Source organism: Coturnix japonica, chromosome 5, assembly GCF_001577835.2.
Source record: "Coturnix japonica isolate 7356 chromosome 5, Coturnix japonica 2.1, whole genome shotgun sequence".
Lineage (NCBI taxonomy): Eukaryota > Metazoa > Chordata > Aves > Galliformes > Phasianidae > Coturnix > Coturnix japonica.
Window position 1 is genome coordinate 24,576,788 of NC_029520.1, and position 26,650 is coordinate 24,603,437.

At 46.0% G+C, this 26,650-nt stretch overlaps 1 protein-coding gene and 1 long non-coding RNA gene across 3 annotated transcripts; one reads left to right on the forward strand and one right to left on the reverse strand.

Annotated features, from left to right (window-relative positions):
• TTC9 (tetratricopeptide repeat domain 9) lies at window positions 1–26,650 on the reverse strand. 2 transcript variants are annotated; one of them, XM_015864644.2, is made up of 4 exons: window positions 26,244–26,650; window positions 11,391–11,471; window positions 5,008–5,190; window positions 1–1,145 (listed from the first exon to the last, which is right to left on the reverse strand). In XM_015864644.2, the coding sequence occupies exons 1-4, from the start codon at window positions 26,611–26,613 to the stop codon at window positions 1,066–1,068; spliced, it is 714 nt and encodes a 237-aa protein (XP_015720130.1). In that variant the 5' UTR covers window positions 26,614–26,650; the 3' UTR covers window positions 1–1,065. The 2 variants fall into 2 exon arrangements, with proteins under 2 accessions (XP_015720130.1, XP_015720131.1); XM_015864645.2 differs by lacking the exon at window positions 11,391–11,471.
• On the forward strand, window positions 9,303–16,403 carry LOC107314884. Its single transcript, XR_004307319.1, has 4 exons — window positions 9,303–9,478; window positions 11,583–14,021; window positions 14,296–14,421; window positions 16,307–16,403. It is a non-coding gene; the product is annotated as an uncharacterized LOC107314884 (long non-coding RNA).

Genomic DNA, 26,650 nt, shown 5'->3' on the forward strand with positions numbered 1-26,650 from the left:
TGGGAGAATCAAGACCTCAATCCAATGTACTAGTAATACTTAGCACTGTACATCACTATACTTACAAACATGAACTAGTAAATCCTCACAACACCCCTGCGAGGTAGGGAAGTATTATTATCCCCAGTGTACAGATGGGGAAACTGAGGCACAGAGAGGCTAAGTGACTTGCCTAAGACCACACAGCAAGGCATTGGCAGAGCTGGTACATGAATGGAGACGTCCCTGTCCCCCACCCCAAGCAAACCCCACCAGATGATGTTGCCTGTCTGGATACGGGAAACCCACAAGTCCCTTCTAAAAGGAATGCCTGGACTTGTTGCCTATTAATAATTTTTATTTGCCTTTAATGAATTATTTCACAGTTTTTCCCTCATACTGTACACCACACTTACAGTCTATACAGCCTTCTGTGGTACCCCACGACCTTCTCCTCTGGCACTGGGACAGCTTTGGGGGTATTGTAGGGTGCTCTGTGCTTTCATTTAGAGGATGTTTAGAAACAGTTTCACTGGAATTGTACTGGGAGCATGTGAGCTCTCAATGGAGACTGATAGCACACACTGGAGAAGCAGGCAGGGGGAGCTGATGGTAAAAAGGCATTTGCTGTCCCCTGTGAAATCACCAGCGGTCTCTTGGTTTCTTAGCTCTTCTAAGCTCCATCGATCACTCAGAGTAGAAACTGTTTGTCTCCAGCTTGTCTGGTCAGAAAGGAGTTGTCTGGGGATTGCTTCCCTACAGGTAGTAGCAGTCAGCTCGGGACCAGAGAGGTCCCCCCACATTGTCTCCTCCAGGTGTGTGACACTGTCTTGGAACAAGGCTGGCTGTAGCCATTGTGCTCTCCTGCCATGGGGAAGGGGTATTACTGTGGTTGGCAATGGTAATTGCTGCAGCCATACCCAGCGTCTAAGTCTCTTTTCTCAAAACCAAGATTCAATGAAGAGCAAGGGAGAGTGGGTGGATGAGGAGATGGGGATGAGGCAGAGCAAACAAGAAAATCCACCAAATGGGCTTCTGGGAAGGAAATGTTCCCCTTTGGGCACTTCAGCTGAAGCGGCTCCTTCTTCACAAGGCTTCTTTCTCTCTCTGGGAACATCTGCTGAGCTTCATCTCTGTCAGCTGAATATATCGTATGACATTGGTATCTGCAGGGAGAGAGCAAACACATACACATACAGCAGTTACAACTTCCTGTGAAGGACAGACACACCACAGCTCTCATCTGTGGTGCATCTCCCATTCTGGGCTCCGGCACTGCCTGAGGAACAGCTCCAGTGGGAAGGGGCTCTGAACCAAACCCTCTAACCAAACAGGCATAGAAACACTGTTTTATCTGCATAGAGAGCTGTGAGATCCCTGTGCAAGTTTTAAGCCATCTTTTTCCTCACAGTATTTTGTTGCACTAGCACAGTGCATACAGCACACAAGTTTTGCCGTTCACTCAAGGCACAGGTTGATTTGCACAGGCATGTCTTCAAAAGACCTCATGCTCGTGCAGCCAAGGTCACTCCAGTCTCCAGTCACGTTGATTTACTATCACAAGAGCCTGGCATCTGCATAGTACCAAATGGTGTGTGATATCAAAAGCAAGCAAGCATAAAAAAATAACTGTTTTCACTTATGTATTAATTTAAAAACGGTCCTTTGCTCACAGCTGTACTCAGAAGGCCAACCAGGGCCAGCTTTGTCCATTATAAATTATTACAGCTTCAGAAATCAATCTGAAGCACATTGCATCCACTCTGCCCACAGTGAGAGAGCAATCTCATCTCTTCCTCATCCAAACAGCAACATGCCCTGTGCCAGCAGGGAAAGGAGAAGTGCTTGAGCCTCTGAAGAGATGAGCACATTACTGGTACCATGACAGGTGCTAGCAAGTGCAGGTACTGCACCCACTGAAGGAGTTGTGGGTGCAAAGTTTCCTTTAAAATAGGGAGGGGGGCACCTCTGTTGTGCCCATCAGCTCAAGTGGAGGCCGTGGGAGATGGTTCAGCTTCTCTTTACACAGAGCTCTCTACATGTTGCAGCAATGCTGTTGTGACCTTCCAAGCCACCTCTGGTGAGGTGGGGCTCTGGGCAAAGCCTTCTGCTGGCTCATCAGCATCACCCAAGTCAGTTCAGAGGATAGAATTCAGTGATTTAGCTACATGTCCCACTCAGGGAATCTCAGTGAAGAAAGGAGCTCTGCTGTCACTTGTGTTAGGCAAGGAGAAGCAGCCTAACTGATTTTAAAGCAGCCTTTTAAAAAACGCAGAAGTAGTTTCAGTTGCACAGCCTCCAGAAGTGGAGCAGTTCAGCTGAGGGAGTAGCCCTGAGTGTTTGGCCACCCTTCACTCTGCCTGATCTGCCCTCCTAGCACCTGATGGTGACACAGGTAACCATCCTCTCTATTGGGCTGCACAGAGGTCAGCCTAGCACAGGTGAAGGCACATTAGGAACTCACACCTGCCTTAGCCTGCAGGATTCTGTGCCTGGCACAGGTGGAGGTGGGTCTCAGCAATGAGTAGTAACAGCAGGCTGCCAGGTACCTTTGGCCTAGGGGTAAGGGAGGTAGATAGGTACTGACAGCACAGCCTCATCACCTGGGAGATTACAACACACATAGAGAGCCAGGGGCAAAATAAGATGCAGGTGACAAGGGGTGGGAACAAATCTAATTGCAAGATAGCTAAAAAAAATTGCTGGCAGGTAGAGATGTGTTTTGTTTCTCCTTTGAGGGCTACTGCTTTACTGGAGAGGAGTAATGAGTAGTACTTTGCTTGTGGAAAAAAATGGAGCCTTTTCTTTTCCTTTAAATAATACTGCGCTACTCTCACTCTGTATGTAGGGGTATTTCAAAATTAAGTGTTAATGAGCAGAAGGTTCTGGTGCTTCTCAGTGAGGAAGTACTGACAGGTAAGGGCAGCCTGGTCAGGCTCACACCGAAAGATGGTGATGCTGCAGTAGGAGTGGCTCTCTTGGCTCTTAGGCTGTGCCATCAGCCTTTTTGCTGTGTTGTTTCTCCCTGTAGCTTCAGGGCTGGTTGTGTACTTCTGGGGCAGGCATTGTTTTTGCTCCCAGGCCCGGAGTCCTGAGCATTAAGGCCAGCTACTTCTGTGTAGCATAGGAAGCTGGCCTGGTGCACAGGCCCTCTGACCTGAGTACTGTAGGGCTGGCAGACTAACTATGGGTGTCTGGTGTTCCCAGCCAACCTGTGGTCCTTTTGCATCCCTGGTCAGTGGTCACCTTTATGGTGTGACCAGATGGGCGGGAAGAAGTTGGGCACTGCTTGAAGGTAAGGTGTATGCCAAGTCTGTTATATCAAAGTTCAACTTGTGATGTGCATCTGATTTACAGATGTAAAGCAATTTCTTAGTAAGAAGCATTATACGGTTATCTCATACTATTTATATAATCTGCTTTTGTATTTTTATCTTTTTCTTTGGAGGTAGCACAAGAAATCAGGACAAACCCAGGGGACAGTGAACACCTATAAGGGATCTGTTATGCTGGCAGACGTGTAAAACCCTCTGCTCGCTAATTCCTCTTTGCCATTTAAAATTCCCCCACTGAAGAGAGTCAATGATTTGTGCCAAAAACTGTTCTATTTGAGAGAGAAGGGAAGGGGAAAAGGGGGGGGAGGGAAAGGGGGGCTGTAATGATAACCAAGTGCTTTACCAGCAACCTTGGTGGAACATCAGACAAAAGAAATGATCACGTTTTGCAGATGGAGACATTGAGTTATTCCAGGTCACGTAATAACATTTCTTGATAGCATCACCTGGTTCCTACTGCTCTAGCAGCCTCATCCTTTTTTACTGTATGTATTCACTTCTTTCCCCTTGAATACCCTGCAAGTTCTCAATAATAATAAATAAAACAGTGCAACAATGGCCTCAGTCTGAGGGTAAAAGGGAAAAGTATGATGCAGAGCTGTAGGCCAGAACTGTTTTTTGTATACATTAAGGGTCTTTGGGGACAGTTTCTGGTATGTCTCTGCAGCAAGTAGTGGTATTTGGAGCTGTTGCTGTTGAATACATTAGTTTTTACTTCAAGAAGGAATGAGAGATGCCAAATAAATAGTATTTCTCAGAGGGGAAAAAAGAACAACAATTCAGATTTTAAAAAGTGGTTCAGCTAGAAAGACTTCTTCATGTCTGAGCCTTATCAGAACCTCAAGGTTAAGATAATTTCTTATTTTCCTATGTTCTTTACACAGGCTTCCCTATTCCCTGATTCTGGCATGGGCTGAAAGCAGAAGGGCACACTGTAAATAGGCTAAACTGAGCTCTTAAGCACATTTGCTCAGTAGTGTGGGGTGTGCAGCTGTGCTGTCAGGCTGCCCAGAGCCTGGGGCCAGGCATGGCAGATGGGACTGGGCCCCTGTACAAGAAGTGGAAGGGGAGTGGGATCCCAGTGCTCCTTCAGGACACTGCCACTGCAAGAGCCCAGCAGGACCAGGACACTGCACACAGCCACCTCTCACTACCACTGTTGCTTCCTCTGGCCCAAGGCACACCAGCACCACTGTACTCACTCCTGTTCCACACCCAGCTTTCACTCTGTGCTCACAGGTGTGAGTGGAAAAGCTGCTCTCTGGGGTTTCCCTTGCACATGGCTTCTGTTTGACTTTCCTGTGGTCCTTTAATTTTCCTTCAAGTCTCTTCATGGAAATGGTTTGAACAAGTGTGCTTTTTATCTCATTATCAAGACTGAAAAATAAAAGCACCATCTCTGCACTGGGGCCATCTGCCCCCTTCTGATTTCAGGTAGGCCGGCATATGGGTGGCTGGTCCAACTAGCTTAGGCTGTTTGGGTAAATAATGAGTATGTTTCTCATATTAATTATTTTGGTTTTGGACATGTGGATGGCAGATACTTGAACAGGGGAGAATCCTTGAAGCAAGGCTAAGGATACAATGAGTCGTGCCCATCCCTGTGGAAATCAATACAGTCAGATAGGGACCAAGTCTTGTGAAAAGAAATGCAAAGGATTTCCATGTAAAGTCACATTGCTCCTTTCCATACCTGTTGGCTGGCGGGATCTTGCCTCTTTCAAGTAGTAGAGTGCCTTGTTGTAGTCACCCAGGTGGTAAAATGCAACTCCCGACCGGTAGAGTGCCTTGAAGTTCTCTCCTTCTTTCTGCAGCACCTTCAGGCAGTACTCCTTGACACGCTCGTAGTTCACCAGCTCGGCCTGGAGCAGGCAGGCTGCAGGGCATGGGGAGAGAGAGAGAAGAGCATTAGGCTGCATTGCTGCTCCTGCAATCTGCACAGGCAAAAAGAGTAGCCTAGGTGAGGGCAGTGACTCAGACTTGTGATTCAGAAAGGGTGCAGTCGAACACATTGTTTGCCAAATCCAATTGTTCACCATTTAAATACCAGCGTTTCTATTTCTGCAGTTTCAGACAGATTAGGTTGTTTGTTCTGGGGGCTTAGGGGAAGAGTGAAAACATAAACATCCCCCTGGAGCCAGAGCTCCACGTGATCTTGTGGTAGTGACTGGCTTAGCTTGGAGCAGAATCATTCCTCAGCTGAGGAACAGGGCTTGGAACAGTACAGAAAAGGAGGTAAAAAAATAATGATCTGATAAGAGGGAGCAAAAGGAACTAAATTAGGTTAGATATCGGTCTTAATGGTCCAAGGATGCAGAATTAATAATGTAATGTCTTTTATGCAGGAGGTCCTATATAGTTTTTTTCTGTAGGAAGCAATGAGGAGCCCTGCTCTGTTGGAATGCACTTAGTAAAGCAGGGGCACCTGGAATTATAATGGGAGGAAAAATGTGCTAGGCTGCGTGCTTTTTGCTAAGTACTGTAACAAAAGGTTCAGCACCAGAGGTCAGTTCTCCTGGCTTCCTAATGGAAAGGTACACAACAGTGAGGAAACAGCCTACTGAGGGCTCAGTGCTGAAGGGCAACTGATGTAGAAATGTCAGGGAGCTGAAGAAAATCCCCACAGCGAGTTTCCCACAACTAGGGGGAGCTGACTGCCACTCTGGGCTTACTGTAGCGCTCACTCTGGGCTTGGTTTCTTTTGGCTTACTGGGCATTAAGATGGTCTTGGGGACCACCGATGAGAACAGGACACACTGAAGCCATAAATCTACAGGAAATGAAGAGAGCTGTTCTGTCCACAAGCTCTTCTGGTGCTACAACTCAAGGCAAGTTTGGGAATGACATGATCTGGGGAGGAGAGAAGGGGAAGGAAGGCAGGATGCTGCTGCAAGGATCAGTTCAGAGGCTGGCACTGTCAAGTGCCAGGGCATGGGGAGAAATTTCCCCTAACAGGTGGTGTTACTCAGTGCCTCATTGGCAAGGAGACTCACTGCTCCTGGAAATCCAAGACATCACTGTTCATGTGGTACCAACAAACAGCCAGACTTCATTTTTTGTGCAGTAACTGTGACCGAGGTAATTCAATGCTGGATCAGGAAAATGACTCAGTTCTAGATCTCCCTTCTGCTGCATCCCTTAAGTAAGCCCTGCACCTTCTCTGTAACACACTTCATATTCCATGGACAGGAGAGTGGCCTAGACGATCTCCAGAGATTCTTTGCAACCTAGATTAGTCTGAGCCTATCTTCAGTTAATGTGGATGGAATGCGCTTCTAACCCAAGTATATGTTTGAAGTTCAAATAGATAACTGGAAATGATTATAAACAGCCTTTGGCCTGTAGAGAATCTATGGTACAGATGCACTGAGTGAGTGCTAAACTTGTCCCACTACTGGTCTGTTTGGCCGAGTGGCATGTTATTTACTAATCAGATCTTTGTCCCATTTGCTTTAGTGATGGACTTTCTATGTATTTTAGCAGCCCTGACGTGGAAGTGCATAGATACTAGAAAGGCATCTGACTGCTTCCTAATGATTGCTAGTTAAGAAAGAAAAACCCATACATCTCTAAAAGCTTGGTAGCATTTCCTCATCCAGAATTTGTCCCTTCCTATTTGTCAAATGTTGAATTTTCTCACTCTGTTTCTAATGGAGCTTGAAATGACTGTGCTCTGTTTTTCTTTATTTTTTTATTTTTTTTAAAGCTATTAAAAAAGAAAAAAAAGAAAAGAGAGTGTAAATTTCCTGCTGGCTTCACAGCCCTGGAAACTGGATTGCTTTGTTAGTCTGCTGCCCAGGTAGCACATACAGCAGTGGCAGCAGCTCTCTGCACACCGATCCAATCTTTCATGCCCTGGGAAACTGCCTTGCGGAGCAACTAGATGGGGGATTTCTGGCTGTTTGCTTACTACTTGGTATTTCCAACTATTGTCATAGAAGTTACTCTGGAGGTGACAGGCATATTAACTCAGTAATTCTGTATTGGACTTGCTTTGTGGATTAGTTTAAAAGAAAACTATTCTAAATCCTGCTAATTGATAAGCTGAAATGTACTTCCAGAGATCTAGCTGGGTTCTTTCTGTGGCTCGTGTTCACAGTAAAGATTCTGCAAGGCAGCGTTAGTAACTATGCATATGGCTGGGAAAAGTCATTACCACATGGCTAGCAGGAGAGATGCGTGTTTATCGGAACAAAATGAGCAGATGGATGTGCAGGAAACAGTTATGCTGCAGGAGATGGCCATTTGGAGCACCAACGTTGGAAGTGGCTGTTGTAAATGAACCTGGAGGGAGAACCTCGCTTATAAATATTTAGAGGTGCGTGCTTTTAGCTCTTGTGCACTGGAATGACCTTAATGGATTGTGATTCAATGCAAATATTGAGTCTGTTAGTAATTCGGCTTTCAAAAATGGAAGAGACGTGGCACCTTTGTATTCCTGCATCATTCAGTCAGGGGGGAATTGTTTTGAAATGTCATCTTCCCAAACAGACATGTGTATTTCTGGCTAGAAGTGTTTGTTTACCACATAAAAACACATCTTCGCTCTCCTTCTCTGTTCTTAATAGGCCCCCCAGTGAATCCTTCTGAGGAACAGAGCTCACGCATCAAGGCAGGTTTATCTGGATCCTTCTTGAAAGTGAATGGGCTCAGCCCCACACAGCATCATCTCTAATAGCAATCTGGCAATTCAAAAGGTGCCCTTCACGGGCAGATGCAAACCTACAGTTGTAGTCAGTTTCTGTGGGTCTCATCACTGTAAAGCAGCATCGGTTGAACTCACAGCTCAGGAATTAGGATGTTTCACTTCACCTCAGTGTGTGTCTGGGAGAAGAACTCCTTGAGAGCAGCCTTGTGTGGAAAGACTTGGGGGTTCTGGTGGATGAAAAACGCAATGCAAACCAGCAGTTTGCAGCCCAGAAGGTTAACAGTGTAGTCACCATAGGGAAAAGGAGGGGGTAATCCCCCTGTTCTGTCTTTATGAGGCCCCAGTTGGAGTACCATGTCCAGGTGTGGGGCCCCAGCACAAGAGAGGTGTGGAGCTGTTGGATCGAGTCTGGTGGAGGGCTGCAAATATGGTCATGGAGCACCTCTCCTACAAAGGCAGGCTGAGGCAGTTGGGATTGTTCAGCCTGGAGAAGGTTGCAGAGAGACCTTGTTATGATGTTCCAGTACTTGAAGACAGCTTATAAGTGGGAGGGAGACCGACTTGTACATGGCCTGATAGTGATAGGACAGGGAGAAACTATTTTAAACTAAAATAAGGAGTTTTAGCTGAGATATTATGAGGATTTTTTTTTCCCCTCAGAGTGTGTCAAAGCACTGGAACAGGCTGCTCAGAGAAGCTGGAGGTGTGCAAGGCCAGGCTGGATGGGATCCTGGGCAGCCTGAGCTGGTGAGTGACAGCCCTGTCCATGGCAGGGGGTTGTTTAGCTTCAACTCCTAGTAACTGATTTCTGTTACACCTTTGTCTGCTACCCTGAACAGCTTGTGTTTGCTCCTTGCATCAATACGCTGAAACTGATAAATTCATTCCATCTCCTCTTTAATAGCCTGCATAAAGAAGAGTCTGGAGTTTCTTGGTACAACAAAACCAAACAAAGCTTTTCATCGCTTTATAGCTGTTCTCTGAGCCCTCAAAGTGAAGTTCAACACAAAATGCTGTAGGTTAGCATGTCATCAGAGAAACCTCTCCTACTTGCAAACCACTGCAGGTTATACAAATAGCTCCATTTGGCCTCAGCTTTTGACTTCAAATTTTGGCTGAGTCAAGTACTAAGGCTGCAAGTGAGATGTATGGGTTTTAACATGGAGATTTTGAACAACAATATGAAAAGCCTTGTATACCTGGAAAGTTTTGCCAACGGGTAAGTCTGCATGCCAGAGCATTCTCCCAGCCAGTTTTAACCCAGTGGCCAAATTCCTACTGCAGGCAAGGCTCAAAACCTATCCATGTTATGGAAAAGTAAGCCAAATTACTGCGCAGGCCATTAGCAGATTCCTACCCTGTGGCATCCTCCTTCAGCTCAGTGCTGTTATGTTACTCAAAACAGGAATTTGCACCTTTTCCAGGGGATGAAAATGATTTGGCCCTTCAGGAATGTCTCGGCTTTCAATTCATATTTCACAAAGTCCAGCCCTGTCTGCAGTTTGCTGTCACCCAGGTAAGCTGATACTATTGCTTTAGTTTGCTTTGCTTCCATCGTAGATGTGAATCACCTGCTTATAACTTTGTTGCTCTTGTAAGTTTTTGTTCTAAAATATTCCATATGTAATGTCTGCTTTTTGGGAAATGTCAGCCAAAACTGTTCAGGTATTTTTGAAAAGCAGATTAGAGAAACACATCTTATTTTCCCCTTGTTAAAGGTCTCTGCTGACTGTCTCTTTGGATTTGTCTCATGTCCTCTCATCATTTGGCTTTGCAATCTGAAATCTGGCAGATATCATTTGTGTCAAGCAGGTGCCTTCTGTTATCCCTGGGGTATTATGGAGCTGGCCAACCAATAACCTTCTGAAAATAAAACCAATAGAGTATGGTTGTATTGTACTCAGACAGAGGTGCCTTAGATTTTGGTACCTAAATTTTTAATATTTTGTCTAAATTGGACATAATCCACTCTAGGAAACAGAAGGGATTTGGGAACTTAAGAGAATAGGAGACATCTCTTATTAGCTCACTGGTAATGAGAAGAAAGAATTGCAGAAGCTGGAAATAAAGCAGAGATAAACTGTCTTATGATAAAGACATAGAGACTGATGCTGGCAAGGCAAGGAGACGGGCTGAGAGCTGTGAGGGGGGAGAACTGTGGGGGTGCAGAAAAGGGTGTATGAGTGGGTAAGTGAATTCTGCTGAGGAGGCAAAGACTGGGCTCAGAAGTGGAGATAAGTTTGGGACAAGGTGCTGAGGACATAAAGTCACAGAACAACCCAGCCTGAGTACCAGGAGGAGCATGTACATAGCTGTAATTCAAGCACAGGTGACTAGTCTCCCTGCATGACAGCAGGTCCTCTAGCAGACAAATTACCCACCTTTGCATTCTTGCTCTGAATCATCTTTTTCTGTTCACTGTCCTCGCTGAGGAATACTGATCTGCAATGCCTGAAAGCTGGCCTTTGCAAATATCCTCTAGAGACAAGAGCAGGTGTCCTATGCAAGAGCTAATAGTTCGCCCTGTGGCCGAACCATTCTCAGACACCCATACGAGAGTCTGAATCCAAATAACTTCTACTCCTTAGACTAAAAACCAAGATTTGACTTCCAAAAAACAAGCAAACAAATAAAAAACCCCAGTGAGTCCATTTTTGTTCTCTTTGAGTTTTCGATGAAGGACAAGCAGGACAAACAACTGTTCTGCAACATCTGCTGGTTCAGAATGGACCAAAAAACCAAGCAAGTGTGTATCAACTGGGCTGGCTGCAGAGCAGAGAGAAGTAGCTACTAAACCCATTACTGCTCAAGCCTGATGTGGATATTTCTTCTTTACTGCATTTATTCTTGATTCTACCACTGGAGTTTAACAGCCTAAGCGTGGATTATTACTTCTTAGCAAGTGCTAGGTACTCCAACCACTACAAACTCAATGTGTATTTCACAAACTCACAGTGTCATTCCCAGAAATAACCATGATTAAAGTCTGCAAAATGCTTTACTTTCTGACATGATCTCACCCTAAGTATAGCAGCCAACAACTCACTTAAAATCTGTTTAAATCACAGAGAGATGGAACATATTCTTGTTCTCTTTTAGACAATGCGCGGTTGATGCTTTGATATAATCACTTCAGGGTTTTATTCTGACATGATTAAGACCTTGGATGTATTGCTGAACAGGTTTTGTCTGCCTGTTGCATATAGAACTCAAATAGGGAAGACTATGGGAGTCTCATAATACTTCTCTTACTTGAGAAGGCTCAGCATCTTTCATGGGGGTGCTCTTCCTCAGAAAAAACATGACAGTGATAAGTCTTGGTTTGATTTGTGCTTAAGAAGAAAGAATATTGGAACATAACTAGAGAAAAATCAGATCAAAAAAGAAACAAGAATGTTTTGGAATAGACAGCAATCTTCTATTCATACCACTGTTGGATGTATCCATCTTTGTGCATGGCGGTCTGTGTAACCATTGTTCATAAAAGTACATGGGCTGTATCGTGTCCACTGGAGGAATTAAAGAGGATACTGTTACTAAATGACATTGAAATTTTCAGCCATGTGTTAGTAATTCAGATTACAACTAAATTCTAATACTGGATAACATGTCTTTTGTAGGATGATGCTGAAAATGTAAAGGGTTATCTGAGATTGACAGTAACCTTGGAATGAAGCTACAGTGATTTCAGCATGCAGCCCACTAAGAACTAGACTGATCTGGATTGTTGGATTACTTTGACTTAAACTTCTCTGAAATCAAAGTAAGTGATCTTGAATGTGAAGCTGCATAAGTAACATGTGGATGGCACAGCCCAATCTCTAACCTGTGTTAAACTTTTGATCCTGACTGGCACTGAAAGAAGTAGTATATGAGGGAACATACGAAACCTATGCTGAGAGAACAGAGCAGGTTGTTAAGCATTCATATCTGCACCAAGCCCATGTGTGCTGTGCTGTTCAAGAATACAACCCAGTGTTCCTCCAAAGAGGATATTTAGCAGCATCTTTTTCAGAGAAATGATGCATACGGTTTCACTACAGGGCTGAGATGCTAATTAGAATCTACGGTTTCCAGACAATCTCTTCCATTAAATGTTTCTCTTTTCTCTATAGTCCAAGCTTGCAAACAAAGAGGATTTTCTGGCTTCTCACCAATAAGAAACTAATTATAGACAGCTTGATAATGTCTGGCAATAATCTGATCAGCTGACTCCTAGTTCCTGAACACCCTTAATGGGGTGAGAAGGGAATATGAGAATGACAATACAACTTTCCAGTCTATGGTTCTCACTTATTCATCTCCAGGTACCACAAAGCCCTAAATATACCCGTATGTTTCTGCTTGCAAGAAAATGTGTGGATAATTAAAATCCAAGCTGTATGACAGGCTGTTTCTCTCAGTAAAGAGGGATTCGTGCTAAATGAGCTGTAGATCAACAAATGTTTGGAGAGCCCAAAGAGTCACCTCATCCAAGCTGCCTTCCTCTTCTTAGCCTGACTCTCAACTCATAGACAGATGCCAATTGTTCCTTCCCTTTCTGCTTTCTAGACCATGCTTTCCTTTCATTGCTGAGCATGGTCTTCTTTAGTTCTCTGCTGCTCCTGAGTACTTCCTACCTCTTCCAGGAGAAGGACCAGAACATGGACTACTACAATTCAGAAGAGAGACCTTAGTGACTAAAGAACGCCGATGTTTCCACCATCATATGCACTAAAAGGCATCTAGCAGCTCTCCAAGGAGCTGCTGAGCCTGTTGCATCTGGATTTTTGTGGCTTGCAGCCCACCCTAGGACTCCACCTACCGCCATCCCTTCTAGGGGTTTGGAAAGCACAGGGCTGATAACAGTGAGATAAGTAACAGCTAATGTGAGCTGTCAGAACAAATCAGTTTAATTTCAGTCTGCGATAGGGCAATCAATCTTGAAGATAAAGGAGAAACAGTGGATGTTACATATCTTGGCTTTTATACTAGTCAAATGACAAATTTTAGTGACGTTTTCTCAAGCAAATTGAAGGAGAGCGGTCTAAATGAATAGACTTAACTTTGTTATTGAAGAGGAAGGCAATATTAAGTAAGGTTCTGCACTGATCTCTCCTAGATCCCATGGTATTTGTTATTTTCAATAAAGATCTAAATGACAGCCTGCAGAACACCTTGTGAATTTTCAGGTAATGCCAAGATGTGAGGAGATGCTGGGGTGTATCGGAAGGCAGGGCTAGAAGACCAAAGCACCCCCAGACTGGAGCAGTGTCAAAACAAAAACAGGATGCAGTCTGGAAGGGGCTGGTGAAAGGTGCTAAAATTAGGCAGAAAACAAAACACCCTGCAGTGGTATGGGGGAAACCAGCTGTCTGAAGGACAGTTCTGCAGAAACTGATCTAGGGGGCGACCCACATCACATCTGTCAACAAGGCAATAGCATTAATGAGGAAAAAATGCACACCAGCATGTGTAAAAGGAAGTCTGCAAGAAACATCAGTAATATGTCTAATCCTGGATAACAATCTTGCAAAAAAATGTGGATATAAACTGCAGGGGAACACCAGCAATAACAACTGGTACAGAAGGGACAGAGTACAAGCCTTAAAGGAGACATTGAAGGAAAACAGCCTTACAATGCTCACATGTGTAAAGAGAAAAAAGCTCTGTCATGTGAAGCAGGTTATAATCACGATACAATCAGTTCTTGTATTCATAAAGTAAGAAGAGAGCTTAAATTTTAGCAGGAAAGATTCTGACTGGGAAGAACTTCCTAATACTGGGAAGATAAACACTGTAGTAGACTGCTCAGAGAAGTTGTGAAGGATCTTAGCTTTGACAGCGTGTAAGAATAGTTTGTATAAAAGTTACCTGGAACATGCATCACCTGTACCCCTGCACTGTGCTTGAGTCTCAATTTCTGTCTGCAATTCAGTTACTGATTGTGCTGTCACAATTGGAGCACAAACTTGGTTCTCCCAGTGACAGCCCACTCATTCAGAAGGTTCTATGGAAGGAGGTTGCTGTGACACCCTCCAAGCTAGACTTCTGAATACATTAGCACTTAGTAACAGCAGGTGTGAATGACATCTGATCCTCATACCTTCTGTTTTGAGAGGAGTATTTGGACCTACCTGTTCCTGTAGTTACTGGTCCTTCAAATTAACACCTAAGATTTACTGAAAATTCTTAGCTGGTAGTAGTTAAAACCTAGATGTCAGGCAAACAAGGAACGCTTTCTGAAGCACTCAAAATCTATGCCCAGTTGTCAATCAGCAAATCTTTATTCAATCAAAACAGAGATCATCTTCATATTGCATCTTCTAATCTCTGTGCCTTTGATTTTCCCAGCCAGGAGATGTAGGAGCAAGATCCTAGAAAACCACTGGTGGGACAAGAACTTCAATCAGCTTTTGATACCTAGACAAGAGCTTCAGTCAGCTATTAATGCCTAGATCACTTCATTCTATAATCTCTGTAAGTACTTCCTCCTCCAGCAGCCACATGAGGAGAGATGGGAATCCCTTGTTTGTTTTTGCCAAGGCATTTATTGTTGATCTGCCAGGTTACATTCCCTGGAGGTTTCCTTCGCTCTGACTTTACATTTATCTAGTAATCCTTGGCCTGTCTGTATCTTTTAGAATCAGGACTCATCTAGTACAGTCTAGTCCAGTCAACATGAGTTTAGATATGTTTGACCTTCAGTTTTGCTGTTCGAGTTGCTATTTATTTCACCACTCCTTCCTTGTTTGTTTTTCCATGTATTTCACCTTGCATTGCTTTGCACTCTCAACTGCTGTGTGGTCTTCACTTCATATCCTTTCCTCCTTTGGCCTTCTATTGATATTGCCTTCCACTGGAGGAATCTGGTTGTTTTCACAAGGGAAAAGTACACACGATTTTATCAGATATCAGCAATATCAGATGGTGACAACCATCTGGTGAGTGCCTGGAGTTCAACAGCTGTCCGGCTCTAACATGTGCAATCAAATGTTTTATGACTCTTAACAGAGTAAACTACAAGAACTACTACATAATGAAATTAAGACCTTAGTAGAAAGGGGCTTTTGTAAACCCCACTGAGGCAAGGAGGGTATTTCTTTAAGTATGGAGAATCTATGGAGGGATTGATAGATCTCAAGGTGCCTTCTTTGCTGCATGGGAAAGCCTCCTTTGCTAGGTGTGGTTTGCTGAATAAACAGCTGACAGCAGGGGTGTGAAATGCAGCTGGTGCAGCTTGAAGGTTCTCAAATGAGGTTGCTGACAATTGCGTATGCCGCAACTGCCTCAGGCTCAGCTTACTGTGGCACGTTTAATTTGGGCTGAGAGCTAATGCTCCATCCTGTGCCATAGCAGGGCTGGGAAATGTGGCTGCACAGCACCTGTGTGCTGTGCCCTGCGGTGCTGAGACACAGCTCACCTTACCTCCCAGGACACGGGGAAACAGACAACTGCAGAATCTGCTAAGGAAGGGCTGGAAGCAGGCTGTCTGAGGCCACTGCCTTTTTGCCTTCAGACCATGTATGCAGGCCACTCTGATATTAATGCCTCCTAATTATTTCCTTGGAAACTACAACTGATACAGAGAGCACAATAATGCTGATAAAGTAAATTCTTAGCTACGAAACACTATTTTTCAGCATAGTCACTGCTGTTACCTACGAATTTTTGCTAGTGATGGACAAGAAGCTGCATGCTGTGCTCATAAAAATCTGCATCACTGGAGTGAGCCATTGTTTCACAGCTGCTATGATGGCATCATGGCTAGGAAAATGTTTCTGTTCTTATGTGAGCATTTGTGGGATCCACCTGGTGCAAACCTTGAGATATTCCAGTGCTGTCAGCACCATTTCCAATGCATTGAAGCATTCAGTTCTGTACACAGTTCTCTGGCCATAATCTGCCAATTCATGTAGATGAGCTGATTGAGACACTCTTTACTTCATGGTGTGACAGCTGTGAATGGCCATCCGGAACGTGTCTTATCTTCTGCTGTCGCCACTGCTGAAACGCACCAGTGCTCACATTCACTGTTTGGTTTCCATAAATGTTCAGAAAGCATCAATGAATGGCAGTGGGTGCCATTTTTTTTCCGCACGGGGGAACTTGCTGACACACCTTTGCTTTATCCGTGCTTCCATGTCAGTTGCTATTTTGTCAGACTGGCCCTCTGCTGCCATCTGTCACACAGCAACAACATGTAATGGAATACCAGAGGGTGGGTTCAACCTCTACTGCCGTACCACCAATGTCCACCTCCGACATCCCAGGTGAACATAATAAAACAGGAGGTATTACTTTTGGAGCAGCCTTCATACAATTGATAGAGACTAAAATGCTTTTTTTTGCCTTCTTTTTTCAGTTCGATCCCTCCTGAGATCCCTAGCTGAGAAACCTTACTGGCAAGGAGAGGTTGAATGTGGAGGCACATTTCCTTCATTAAAATAACAGCCCAATCACATGCGTAGCCCAAAGCCTTTGCATTTTAATGAGGTTCTGAAACAGAAAGCAGCCTTTATGGCCTCTGTGGGAGGGATAGAGAGAACAAGAAGGGGCACAATCAGAGGCAGAGGACGCCCAAGTCGACTGTTTTCTAACAAACTGAAGAGCGAGAGGTAAAAATCAAAGCTCTGAAAACTTTGTTTTCCTTAAAATTGCACAGAACAAATGTACAAAGAAAAGTGGTTTGTGAGCACAGCTGGCTCTGTTGGGATGTGCCACCTGGCTGGGCTCTGCCTGCCAGTGCAAGCTGAGGTGAAGCTTCACCTCTCTGTGTGGTTGGGCCTCTAGTGTCCTCATCTCTTTCTTGCCCTCTGTTTGTACTGTAAACATAGTGCATTTGAGATAACTGCCGCTCCATCAAATCCGGATAGGCGACAGGTTGGAAAGTTATTGAGAGGGGTCTGACAGGCCAACCACGGCAAACATGCCTGCTTATGACTCATTTCCTCTGGAAATCAGGCTGAAAACAAATAAACTAAAGACTAGAGTGATGATTCAGTGCATTATTTGCCTGAGAAAGCCAGGGTTTGAACTGTGCGGGAGCACTGGTTGGTGTTCTAATCAGATGCCTGCTCTTTAATATAAGTTGTAGCAAAGTGCTTCAGGTAAAGATCCCAGATTGTTCCCAAGCTTTTCGTAATCCATGTCTGAGCAGCACATGGCTGGCAGTGGAAGAATAGAGTAGGTAGAGTGTGTCTGATCAGAACTGTATGGAGTGGAACTTCCACCCCAAGTAAGGAGCTTGTTTTCAGACACCAGCAACACAGGAATCACTGTACAAGGCCAGGCCAGTCAGTTCTCTGTCCTGACCGTGTACCCTTTTGCTTACACTAGGGGACACGAGGATATACTGAGAACCATATGATGGCTAACCAAGTTGAAGTGGGTTCTGCTCACATGTGTATATGTCTACTAATAGAGATTGCTAGTGGAATGTCTCAGGAAGTCATTTCATTATTGAGCCTTAGTGCTTTTGTAGGAGTGCTCTACTCACACTGTGAAGTCAGAAGGTATAGTAAAAAGGATGATGATGTTGTATGAAAAGACCTACATGACCCAGTGGATGGTGTTAAATTTATTTGGGATGGAGACTGGTAATGTAAAACTTAAAATTGTGCTCTTTGGACTCGAGGCAAGAATTTATGCTTGAATTTGTGAGCTCGTGAGGTGGAAACAGCCCAAGAGGAAAAGGATGTGAATATGCTGGCTGGTCACAGGACGACTGAGTCATTTATGTGACACAGACATGGAAAGGGAAATTAAAATCTCAGGGGTTTATTCATAAATCCCAACCAGTTAGCAGTGGTTATCAAGCATGAAAATGTAATATTTGCTTTACAGTTTTTTGCCTATCTAATACAGCATCGCATGTTCTGATTAGTTCTGTGTCTCAGCCTTCTTTTCCAACCTTATTCGGTTCTTTAACTCCATGATACCTTCTGGCACCGTGCTTCAAGTTAATCAGCCCTGAGTTTAAAAATTTACTTTGCATTCATCTATTAATTTAATTTACCCTCCGCCCCATGAGCAAAGCTCCTGATCTGCCACAGTCTGAGCCCCCATCACAATAGACAGGGAATGTATAAAGGAAAAGGAGTGTATTTTCTTTGTGCTTCCAGAGTAGGTGAGGATCTTATGCTGCTCTGGTTTCTTTGCAACATGAATGCACTACTGCGTCTTGAGCAATTAATCACTGCAAATCATTTAAGAGGCTGGTAATCTGGGATTTGAATTATGCTAGCATTAAAAAAAATATGGGGACTGAAGAAGTTGTTGAGGCTTAACTCTGCACCGTGCTGTTTGATGAGAGAATCATCGCTAGAGGCATGGGATGGAGGATCTCATTTATTCATCTGGAAATAAGCGACCAAAAAAAGGTGCTGTGGCAGAGCAATAGGTATAACTAGTGCTGACTTATGTCATCCTACAGTAACAGACTCCTTTCTTCACGCTTCTGCTTTTGCAATATTAACTGATGGCCTCCCCAAGTAGCTCATGTTTGAGAGAGACTATTGCAAGGAGCCCACCTATTACCTCAAAGAATGAAAGAAACACAGGTCTTCCTGTCCACTCCCAGAGAGGGAGCAGGAGTGGGGGAGAGGAATGCTAACTCTCACAGCTTCTTTGCAGTTGGCTGAAAGATTGTTCTGTATTTCATGAAGATGCTTTTCCTGTCAGGGTGAATTAGTGGGTTAGATGGTGACTGTAGGGATAGTGCAGCACACTGGAGGTAGATGTTGGTTAGTCACACCAGCCCAGGAATAGCCAAAGGAAGCGTTAAGGGTCTAACATAAATTTTCAAGTCCAGACACCTCCTCTGCCTTGAATTTGCTTTCAGGAGTAAATTTCTTCTCCCACACACCAGACTGGGGAGTGTGCAGGACAAGGATGTACTAGCACTTATTTTCTGCTTTCCCCTCCATCTGCTTCAGGTAGCAGCAAACAATTCTGCTGCTCAGAGTCGAAAACAGTCTTTCAAGCCTAAGATAAATGTATTGAGCTGAGCTGAGCTGAAATCAGGCCATGCACGTCAAGCTAAGCCTTAAAGATGCATGAGGCAGGTAGCGAATCTCCACCACTGCATGATTAGGTTCCACCAAGAGGGAATTCGTCCCTCTTGCTTTACAGAACAAAATGACTTCTGGCAAGGTAGATACCTCACTTGAGTTTCCTCAAGTAGGAAACAAACCATTTAGACTCTGATGTGGCCAGGCCAGCTTAACACCAGGGGCATGAAAACTGACAGTTGTAATCAGGGCATCACAGGAGCTTCAGAATCAAAATCTGATGAAAACTAGTTTGGTGGCTCTTTGCTGGCTGACCCAGCTGCTCCTTTCCAGCAGCTCCTAGGAAACTAGATCGACGGCTAGATTAGCAGAGTTTTGCTGCTGCCACTCCGATATGAAAGGAGGTGCTGCTGTCATTGATGCAGAACAATCTTCATGACAGCCCCCTAAACTGGCAGCAAGGAAACGCAACAGACAGTGCTCCTGTTAAAGTAAGAAAGAGAATGCAGAGCAGTGGTGAGAAAAAGAACTTGCCCTAGCAAGGCTGAGCTTTTACCTGTTGAAAATGGATGTACTGGAGAAGGTGTCGCAGCAGAGATGGGTTTTAAAGAGAACCAGGAAAGGAGAAAAGATCTGGTCTGAACTAACATACCACAAGTAAAATCAGCTCTGAGGAATCAAGTGCATCAAGACACTGTGAGGCAGAACCTGTGAACACAAAGGACGAGAGAACCTCACTGACAAAATGGGGACAGGGCCTGGAAAGTATCAGAAATTTGCCTGTGGGGTCAAAAAGTTGTAACCAGGAGGGCGAGCAGAAGGACACAAGTAGGAAGGGCACTGACTGTGTGAACAGCCCTGACTCCTGAGCTGAGAGACATGATGGGAAAACTGGGTACATGGGACTAAGCCAAGGAGAAGCAGATGGTGCTATCCAGCCTATAAGCCTCAGGGTGATGGTGTGTCAAGAATTTCAGAGTGAGGAGAATGGAGTGGATTTTGAAGTACAGACCATGACATTAGCTGTTGCCTATGGATAATAACAGATGAGCTCTGGCACATCAAGTTATGACAGATAAAATCATTGCTCCCAGCTGTCCCTTCTGCCATGGGTTATTGTAGAGAGAAAACGTGAGTGTGCCTAATTCACTCCATGAGTTGTGTCAGGGTGATTTCCAGCACGGTCGTAATCTCAGAATGGTTATGCTCAGGTGGGACCTCTCTGCTCCAACCCCACCTTCCTGAGCCGCTGAGCACAGCACAACCACCTGGGCGGGTGTACAGGAGCAGGGCCAGCTACGTGCCTTCCTACCTCCTCCCACCTCACGTGAGCCTGCCCCAGCTGAAGCTACCTCTAGCAATTCCAGCGAAGCTTCCAGAAACTGCACTGACTCTACTGTCCTTGTTAAAGAAAAAAGGAATAGAAACGCTCCAAGCCACCACAAGATTTACCTGCATTCATCTATCAATGTCTTGTGTTTACTGTTTTCCATCCAAGATGCAGTGCAGAAATGAACAAAAGGAGACAGATTCCTGAGCGGCTGTTAGTAACAACTTCTTAGTTAACGATAGTTAACATTGACTCTTCTTCAAAACATTTTTAACCCTCAGTTTTAGTCACTGGTATGGTTATCCAGGTAAGCTCAAATCAAGATTAACAAACAGCTATATCTTATGTATTCTATAATATACAGCTACATTCTTTTTATATCACCATTTCTCACCTGTGAGGTTAGAGAACACAGAACAAAATAAATAGCCAGTAAATTTTCCCAAAATCTTGTCATGTAGTTCCTCTTTCTTAAGTTTTGTTTCTTCATTTGCATGCTATTGTCAGGAAGAAAGTGGGACCTGGCAACACTTAGACCTCCAATTTTATTTTTACCGTTTTCTTTTGCTATTTCTTTCCTTAAAGCAATCTCTTTTATTGGGTGTGCATTAGAGCTTATCTTTAAATCCTAATATGAGATCCTCTGACAGCCCTCCTTACTTGGAGCATCGGTCATTCTGCTCACAGGACACTGATGGGGACGTGCTGCTGAACTGATAGGCATTTCTAGAAGAACGACTGGAGAAGCAAGTCTGGAGTTGGGTTGGAAATTTCTAGGTTTAAACCCAACTAACAGGAAGAAAAGAAGGATGCTCCACCTGCTGAGCTATGGAAAGGTGGCCCAGCTCCCATAAAAGAAGGTAACCATGGAGTTCATGGATGTTTTTAGCAATAGGTTGAGAACCAGCTTTGGTTTTCACACGTGGCTTTGTTGAACCACCTGAACCATCTCCAGAGCATCACTGACAGAAATGTGGGGAGGAGGAAGAGGCTGTGACTCACTGCGACTCACTGTGGGACTCCAGGACAGCATTTCAGAAGAGGATGGAGTAAAGCTGGGAGGAGGTGCTACTACAGACCTCACAGAAAGCAAATCAACACACACCTCAAGGAGGAGAACAATCTGCAGTCTTTAGGTAAACAAATTAACCACAGCTCTGTGTGCCAGAAAAAGCTGTGTCATTTTTTGATGCCTCCTGCTTCACCTCCTATGGTGAGCTGTAGTTAGCCTTGGACACATCTCAGCTCACCAGAACTGCAGCTCCTCAGGGCAGCCTGGCAAAGGGCTCTGCACCTTAGCAGCACATTGGGATGAGATCAGCAGGGACAAGGCAACTGGGCATCTGGTAGAAGCAGCTACAAGAACACCTGCCACCACCACATCCTCAAGTTTTGAAAAAGCTTGGGAAGAAGAGTGATGTAAAGAGAGAAAAACACGTTTCCTGCCTCAGCAAGAGAGGTGCTGTCAGATATATTTAAACTGGAGAGCACTTCCCATCTCACCCTCACAGTGCCTGAGCAGGGAGAAGTTTGTTCTCCAAAGTAAAAGCGAACAGGTAAATGCACAGGATTTGTATAGAATAATTCATGGCAATGGCTTAAAATCCCACTTATTTAAATACATGTTGGGCTTTGGGCCTATCACTACAATGCCTCAGTCACTTGTATTCATTCTCTGCTTTGACTGCACCTTTGTGAAACAAGGACTGTGCCAGGCCTGTACAACAGCCGTTCCCATCGCTCTGGTTGGGCAAATGCATCTAAACTAAAAGTGTCAGGAAACTCCCACCTCAGTGAAAAAGCAGCCACATCCTGCTCACATTTGCTGCTCTCTCTTTTTCCCACTGCATGGAATCCTTACCAAGCTTTTTTGTTGTTGTTGATGCAGCATGTAAAAAAAACCTTCACATCAAGCAACAATCCAAGGCTGCTTTAACACCCACAGCAATGTGCCCTGGTAGAGTCTGTACTTGTTAGTTGCAATATACTGGGGTGGAATTTTAGTAGAGGTTCCTTTTGAGGAGACATAGTGAGTGTCAGTGAGGACAAGTTTTAGCATCTTTTCTCATACATAGTAGTATTTTCACTTAGATTAAGGCCCCTTGTCTCAAAGGGACTACTCTCTGAAGGCTGTACTTGCTGTCCAGGCTGAGACCCAGCTTGGATGGTTATGCTTTGTAACAGTCTGCAGGTACGTGTGCCCTCTTGGCTGGACTCCTTTACTAAAATAAGCGTACTTAAATGGAGATGAACACATTACATTTAATTGACATTCATGTAATTCACAAAGCATTCCAGCACTCCCAAGAGGTCATCAATGCGGATGTATACACTGAGACTCAAAGAATGAAAGTTTGGTGAGGCTAATACAACTGGTCAGCGCAGAGAGGCAGAATGGAACATTCACATCTCCCAGCATCACTCCTCGTCCTTCATTCTGTCTCTGGTTCTGCTTTTCCTGCCAAGATTAGCTCCAGTGTTTCTGCGTGCTTGGGAAAATCAACAGAGGTTTGCTTATCACACTGCAATGTTCCCTCACGACAAAGCTTAAAACTATGCTTACTCTGTGCATTTTGCTGCTTTAGAAGGACAGGAACTTAACACCTCTCTGCAGAGATTCTTTTGGGCAGATCCTTTGAAACCTTTGGGCAGTAATGCTGGAATAAATTCTTGTTGCATTTGATGGGGATAGCGGTTGCATTTGTAGCAGGTAGATGCTCCCTACCTACTTGTGGTTCAAAAGGCATTTTAGTTTTGACTACGCACAAGATGTTATATGAGTGGAAAGGAGACCAGGACACGAGTGGTATTTGGCCAGCTTGTTTTTCTGCAGGCATTGTTCCTACATTCATTTTTATTTTCAAAGAATACAAACCACTGACTTGGGAAAACTCGGTTGAATGCACCACCAGGACTGGATTGTGGCTCCTGTTCTTTATTTTTCAAATGGGCTGAGAGAAGCAAAAGGAGGTCAAGTGACTTCCTCAAGGTCAGAGACCGTCAGTGAGTCATAAAGAAATGACTGTTTGCCTCACAGCCTGGCATTCATTCTGCAAGGCTGTGCGTTGCTGGTAGGATTTTTCTTTGCCTACCGCAGTGATTTCTGGGAGCCCTGACCATGCTGCTGCCCTTGTGTCCAGTAACATTTACCAGACATAGGCCAAAACAAAGGGCTCTCATCTGGGTTGTGCAAATGAGGGGTGAGTCTCTTTCAGGTGAAGCTCTTGGGGCTGGCCCTGCAGCCCAGCTCATAGCCGCCCTGCCCTGCAGTATAAGAACTGCCTGTTGAAGGTGCTCTACGTGAATCTGTGACTTCACATTCTGCAAAGCAATAAATGCACTGACAACAGTTCACCGCTGGCCCACATGCTCTTACGTAATCACTCAGATTTAAATACAAACCAACCCCAGTCGTACTGTTTGTGGGCACAGCCTTCACCCATCCGAATGTCCCAAATCCCCTTTGGGTGTGTATTTCTTACCCCCTTATTTGGCTAAGTGCATTATAACCATAGCTGATGTGCTCCTCTGTCTGGCTCTAAGTAATTAGGTGTGCACATCTATACTTACCATGCAAAACATCTCTGACAGGTGAATGTGTTCTGGCCGCGTGAAAACAGTGCAAAACCAAAGTGGGCTTCCTAACTGCTGAGCTTGGAGAGCAAGCGGAGGTGCTGAAGGAACTCGATAATAAGGACACTCAGATGACAGCTGCTAATGCTATCGGGTACACATCAGAGCTAAGTGAAAAACTGCCTTCTCTAGAATTAACATGCATGGCTGTTATGCTCTCTGCACTATGCAATGCAGATTTATTTATTTTAAAAACAGCTCGAGGCACCCAGTCAATGCTCAGAAGCAGGGCGCCCTGCGTCTCCTCTCTTCCCCGCGTCCAATAACTCCAACATCAGGCACTGGTGCCAGAGCACACTGTGCAGCGGATCTGCTGGCTCCTACTGCACCACTCCCTTACAGCACACAGCCCCGCTGCTGCACCTCGTGAGGTTTCTATTAGGAAGGTGTACTAACTGTTATGACAGTTCTGGAGGAGCTCCCTCCCACCCCTCTTCTTCCCTACAGACTCTAATTCACAGATCCTCCTGCTAAGTGGGAGCTCAGGGGCTGTGCCGGGAGGAGCAGCACTGCAGTTTGTTCAGCTGCACGCTCCCCTCTCCAACAGGGGCACTTCCTTCAGGCAGCGCAACACACCCAGCTCAGTGTCTCCAGGACAAATTCCTTCTCTCTGCTCTTTGCTGTCCATCTCCTGAAAACAAATAATGCTGTGAGCAAAAGGGCACCCTGACCTGCTGCCATGTTACCCCAGGGAAAGCACTGCCTGCACCTTCAGGGTTAACTGTTGTCATCTCCTCTTGTGTTCACACCAGTTAAATTTAGGTAAAATCTGTTCAAATCTAGGCTAAAGATGGAGCAGGTTTCTCACGTCAGCCTGCTAACCGCTGACAGCATCAAATACAATCAGCACTGAAAGAAATTCCCTGCAGAAACCAGAAACAGCAAATAAATGGACAACGACCACGGTGCAGGAGGACCCTGCAGGCACCGTGCACATCTCCAGCGAGCACAACTTGTGAGTGCAGCAAAGTGCCACGGTGGTGGGTCAGCCCAGCCCTGCTGCCGTGTCCCCGCTGTGCCTCAGCACTGACAGCTACAGAGGTGTCCCTGGGAGCACATCTGCAAACCCACAGATGCTCGGTGCGGAACTGTTTGTAGTACGATGGGCTCTGTATAACTAACTGCACTCATCTCAACCAGCCCTGCCACATACAGTGGGTTTTAATAAACCCGTGGACAGGAATTCCGCGAGAGGCAAAATTACAGCTGTGCAATTATGCTATCGCTCTGGAATCTCACCTGCCTCTCCCTCCCCGCGATTTCGACAGGCTTTTGAAGGAGGAATATCTATGAATGTGATAAATGGGGGCTAAACCGTGCCTTGCCTTCCGCTCCATCCCAAAAGGCACGCTGAGCGTAACAGATTGGCGTGGATAAGGCAGGAGAAGGTTCTGGCTCGATGTTTCAAACCCTGTTTGCTTTATTCTGCCTCTTTTTTTAGCCCTGGACAACAGGAACCAAAGCTCGCCAAGTGTCTAGAAAGCCAGGAGCCAGGCGGTGGGGACAGCTGACACGCCAGTGTCCTGATTTTCACCATTTTCTCCCCAAGGATATGAAGGGTAGTGAGTGACCCTTCATCCTTCCGAGAACAGCACAGCTTTATCAGTTTTGTCATTTTGCGCACCTCGTTGAGGTTACAAACCTTCCCTACCCTCTACGTACGTGGCCGCAAGTTTTTGTTTTAGGGATGCTTTTGGGCTCGGAAAGAAAACATCCATGTGTTTCCTGGGAGCAGAACTGACCCCTGATCCCGCAGCTCGTGCTCGGGCGCAGCTCCTCGGCAGGGACTTCAGAACGAGACCTCAAAGTGCGCCGATCCCCGGCCCTCCCCTCCATCTTCCCGCAGCACCTCTCCCGAGCAGATGGGAGGGATGAGCCCACGTCTGCTGGCCGCAGCTGCGACTGGCGCCTAGCGAAAAGCCAGCGCTATATTTGCCTTCAACTTTTATAGCGTAGGGGCCAGAAAACGCCTTTGATACCCGGCGCTATTCGGAGCTACCGCAGCAGCACCCGACCCCTTCCCCTGCTTGGCCTCGGTCGCGGTGAGGGAGGCTCCCCGCCGTGCCGCCGCTTACAGGACCGGCTTTACGTTGCGGCGGGGGCACCGGACCGCAGGACGCCCGTGGCTGCGGGGCAGCGGCACGGCTCCGCGCTCCGGGCGCCGCTTTCGCACCGCTGGGGCCTGCGGCAGCACCGGGAGGGCCGGGAGGGGAACGGGGGGCCACGAACAGCGCCCGGGTGCCGAACTAAAAGCGCTGTGGGGTGGGGGCACGACGCGGGGGAAGGGACGCGCGGCCGGGGGTCCCGGCGCCCCGCGGCCATCTGACCTGCCAGGCTGTTGTAGCAGTCGACCTCGATGGCCTCCACCGCCTGCCGCTGCTCCTCGCTCAGCCCGCCCGCGGCGGCGTTGGCAGGGCGCTGCCCGCCCGGCTCCCGGCTCAGCAGCAGCGCCTTGAGCTCCAGCAGGGCGCGGTGGTACTTGCCGATGGCCTCCCGGAATTTCTTGTCCTTGTAGCACTGCGCCCCTTCGCTCTTGAAATCCAGCGCCCTCCCGATCAGCTCGCCCGGCTCCGCGCCGCCCGCCGCCGCCGCCGCCCGCGGCTGCTGGCTGCCCCCCGCGGGGCCGTGCCCGTGCCCATCGCCCGCCCCGCGGCCGCCGGCGTTCAGCTTCCCCGCCGCCGGGCTCGCCCTCTCCATGGCCGCGGCGCCGCCGCCTCCCGCGCCGCCCTACGCG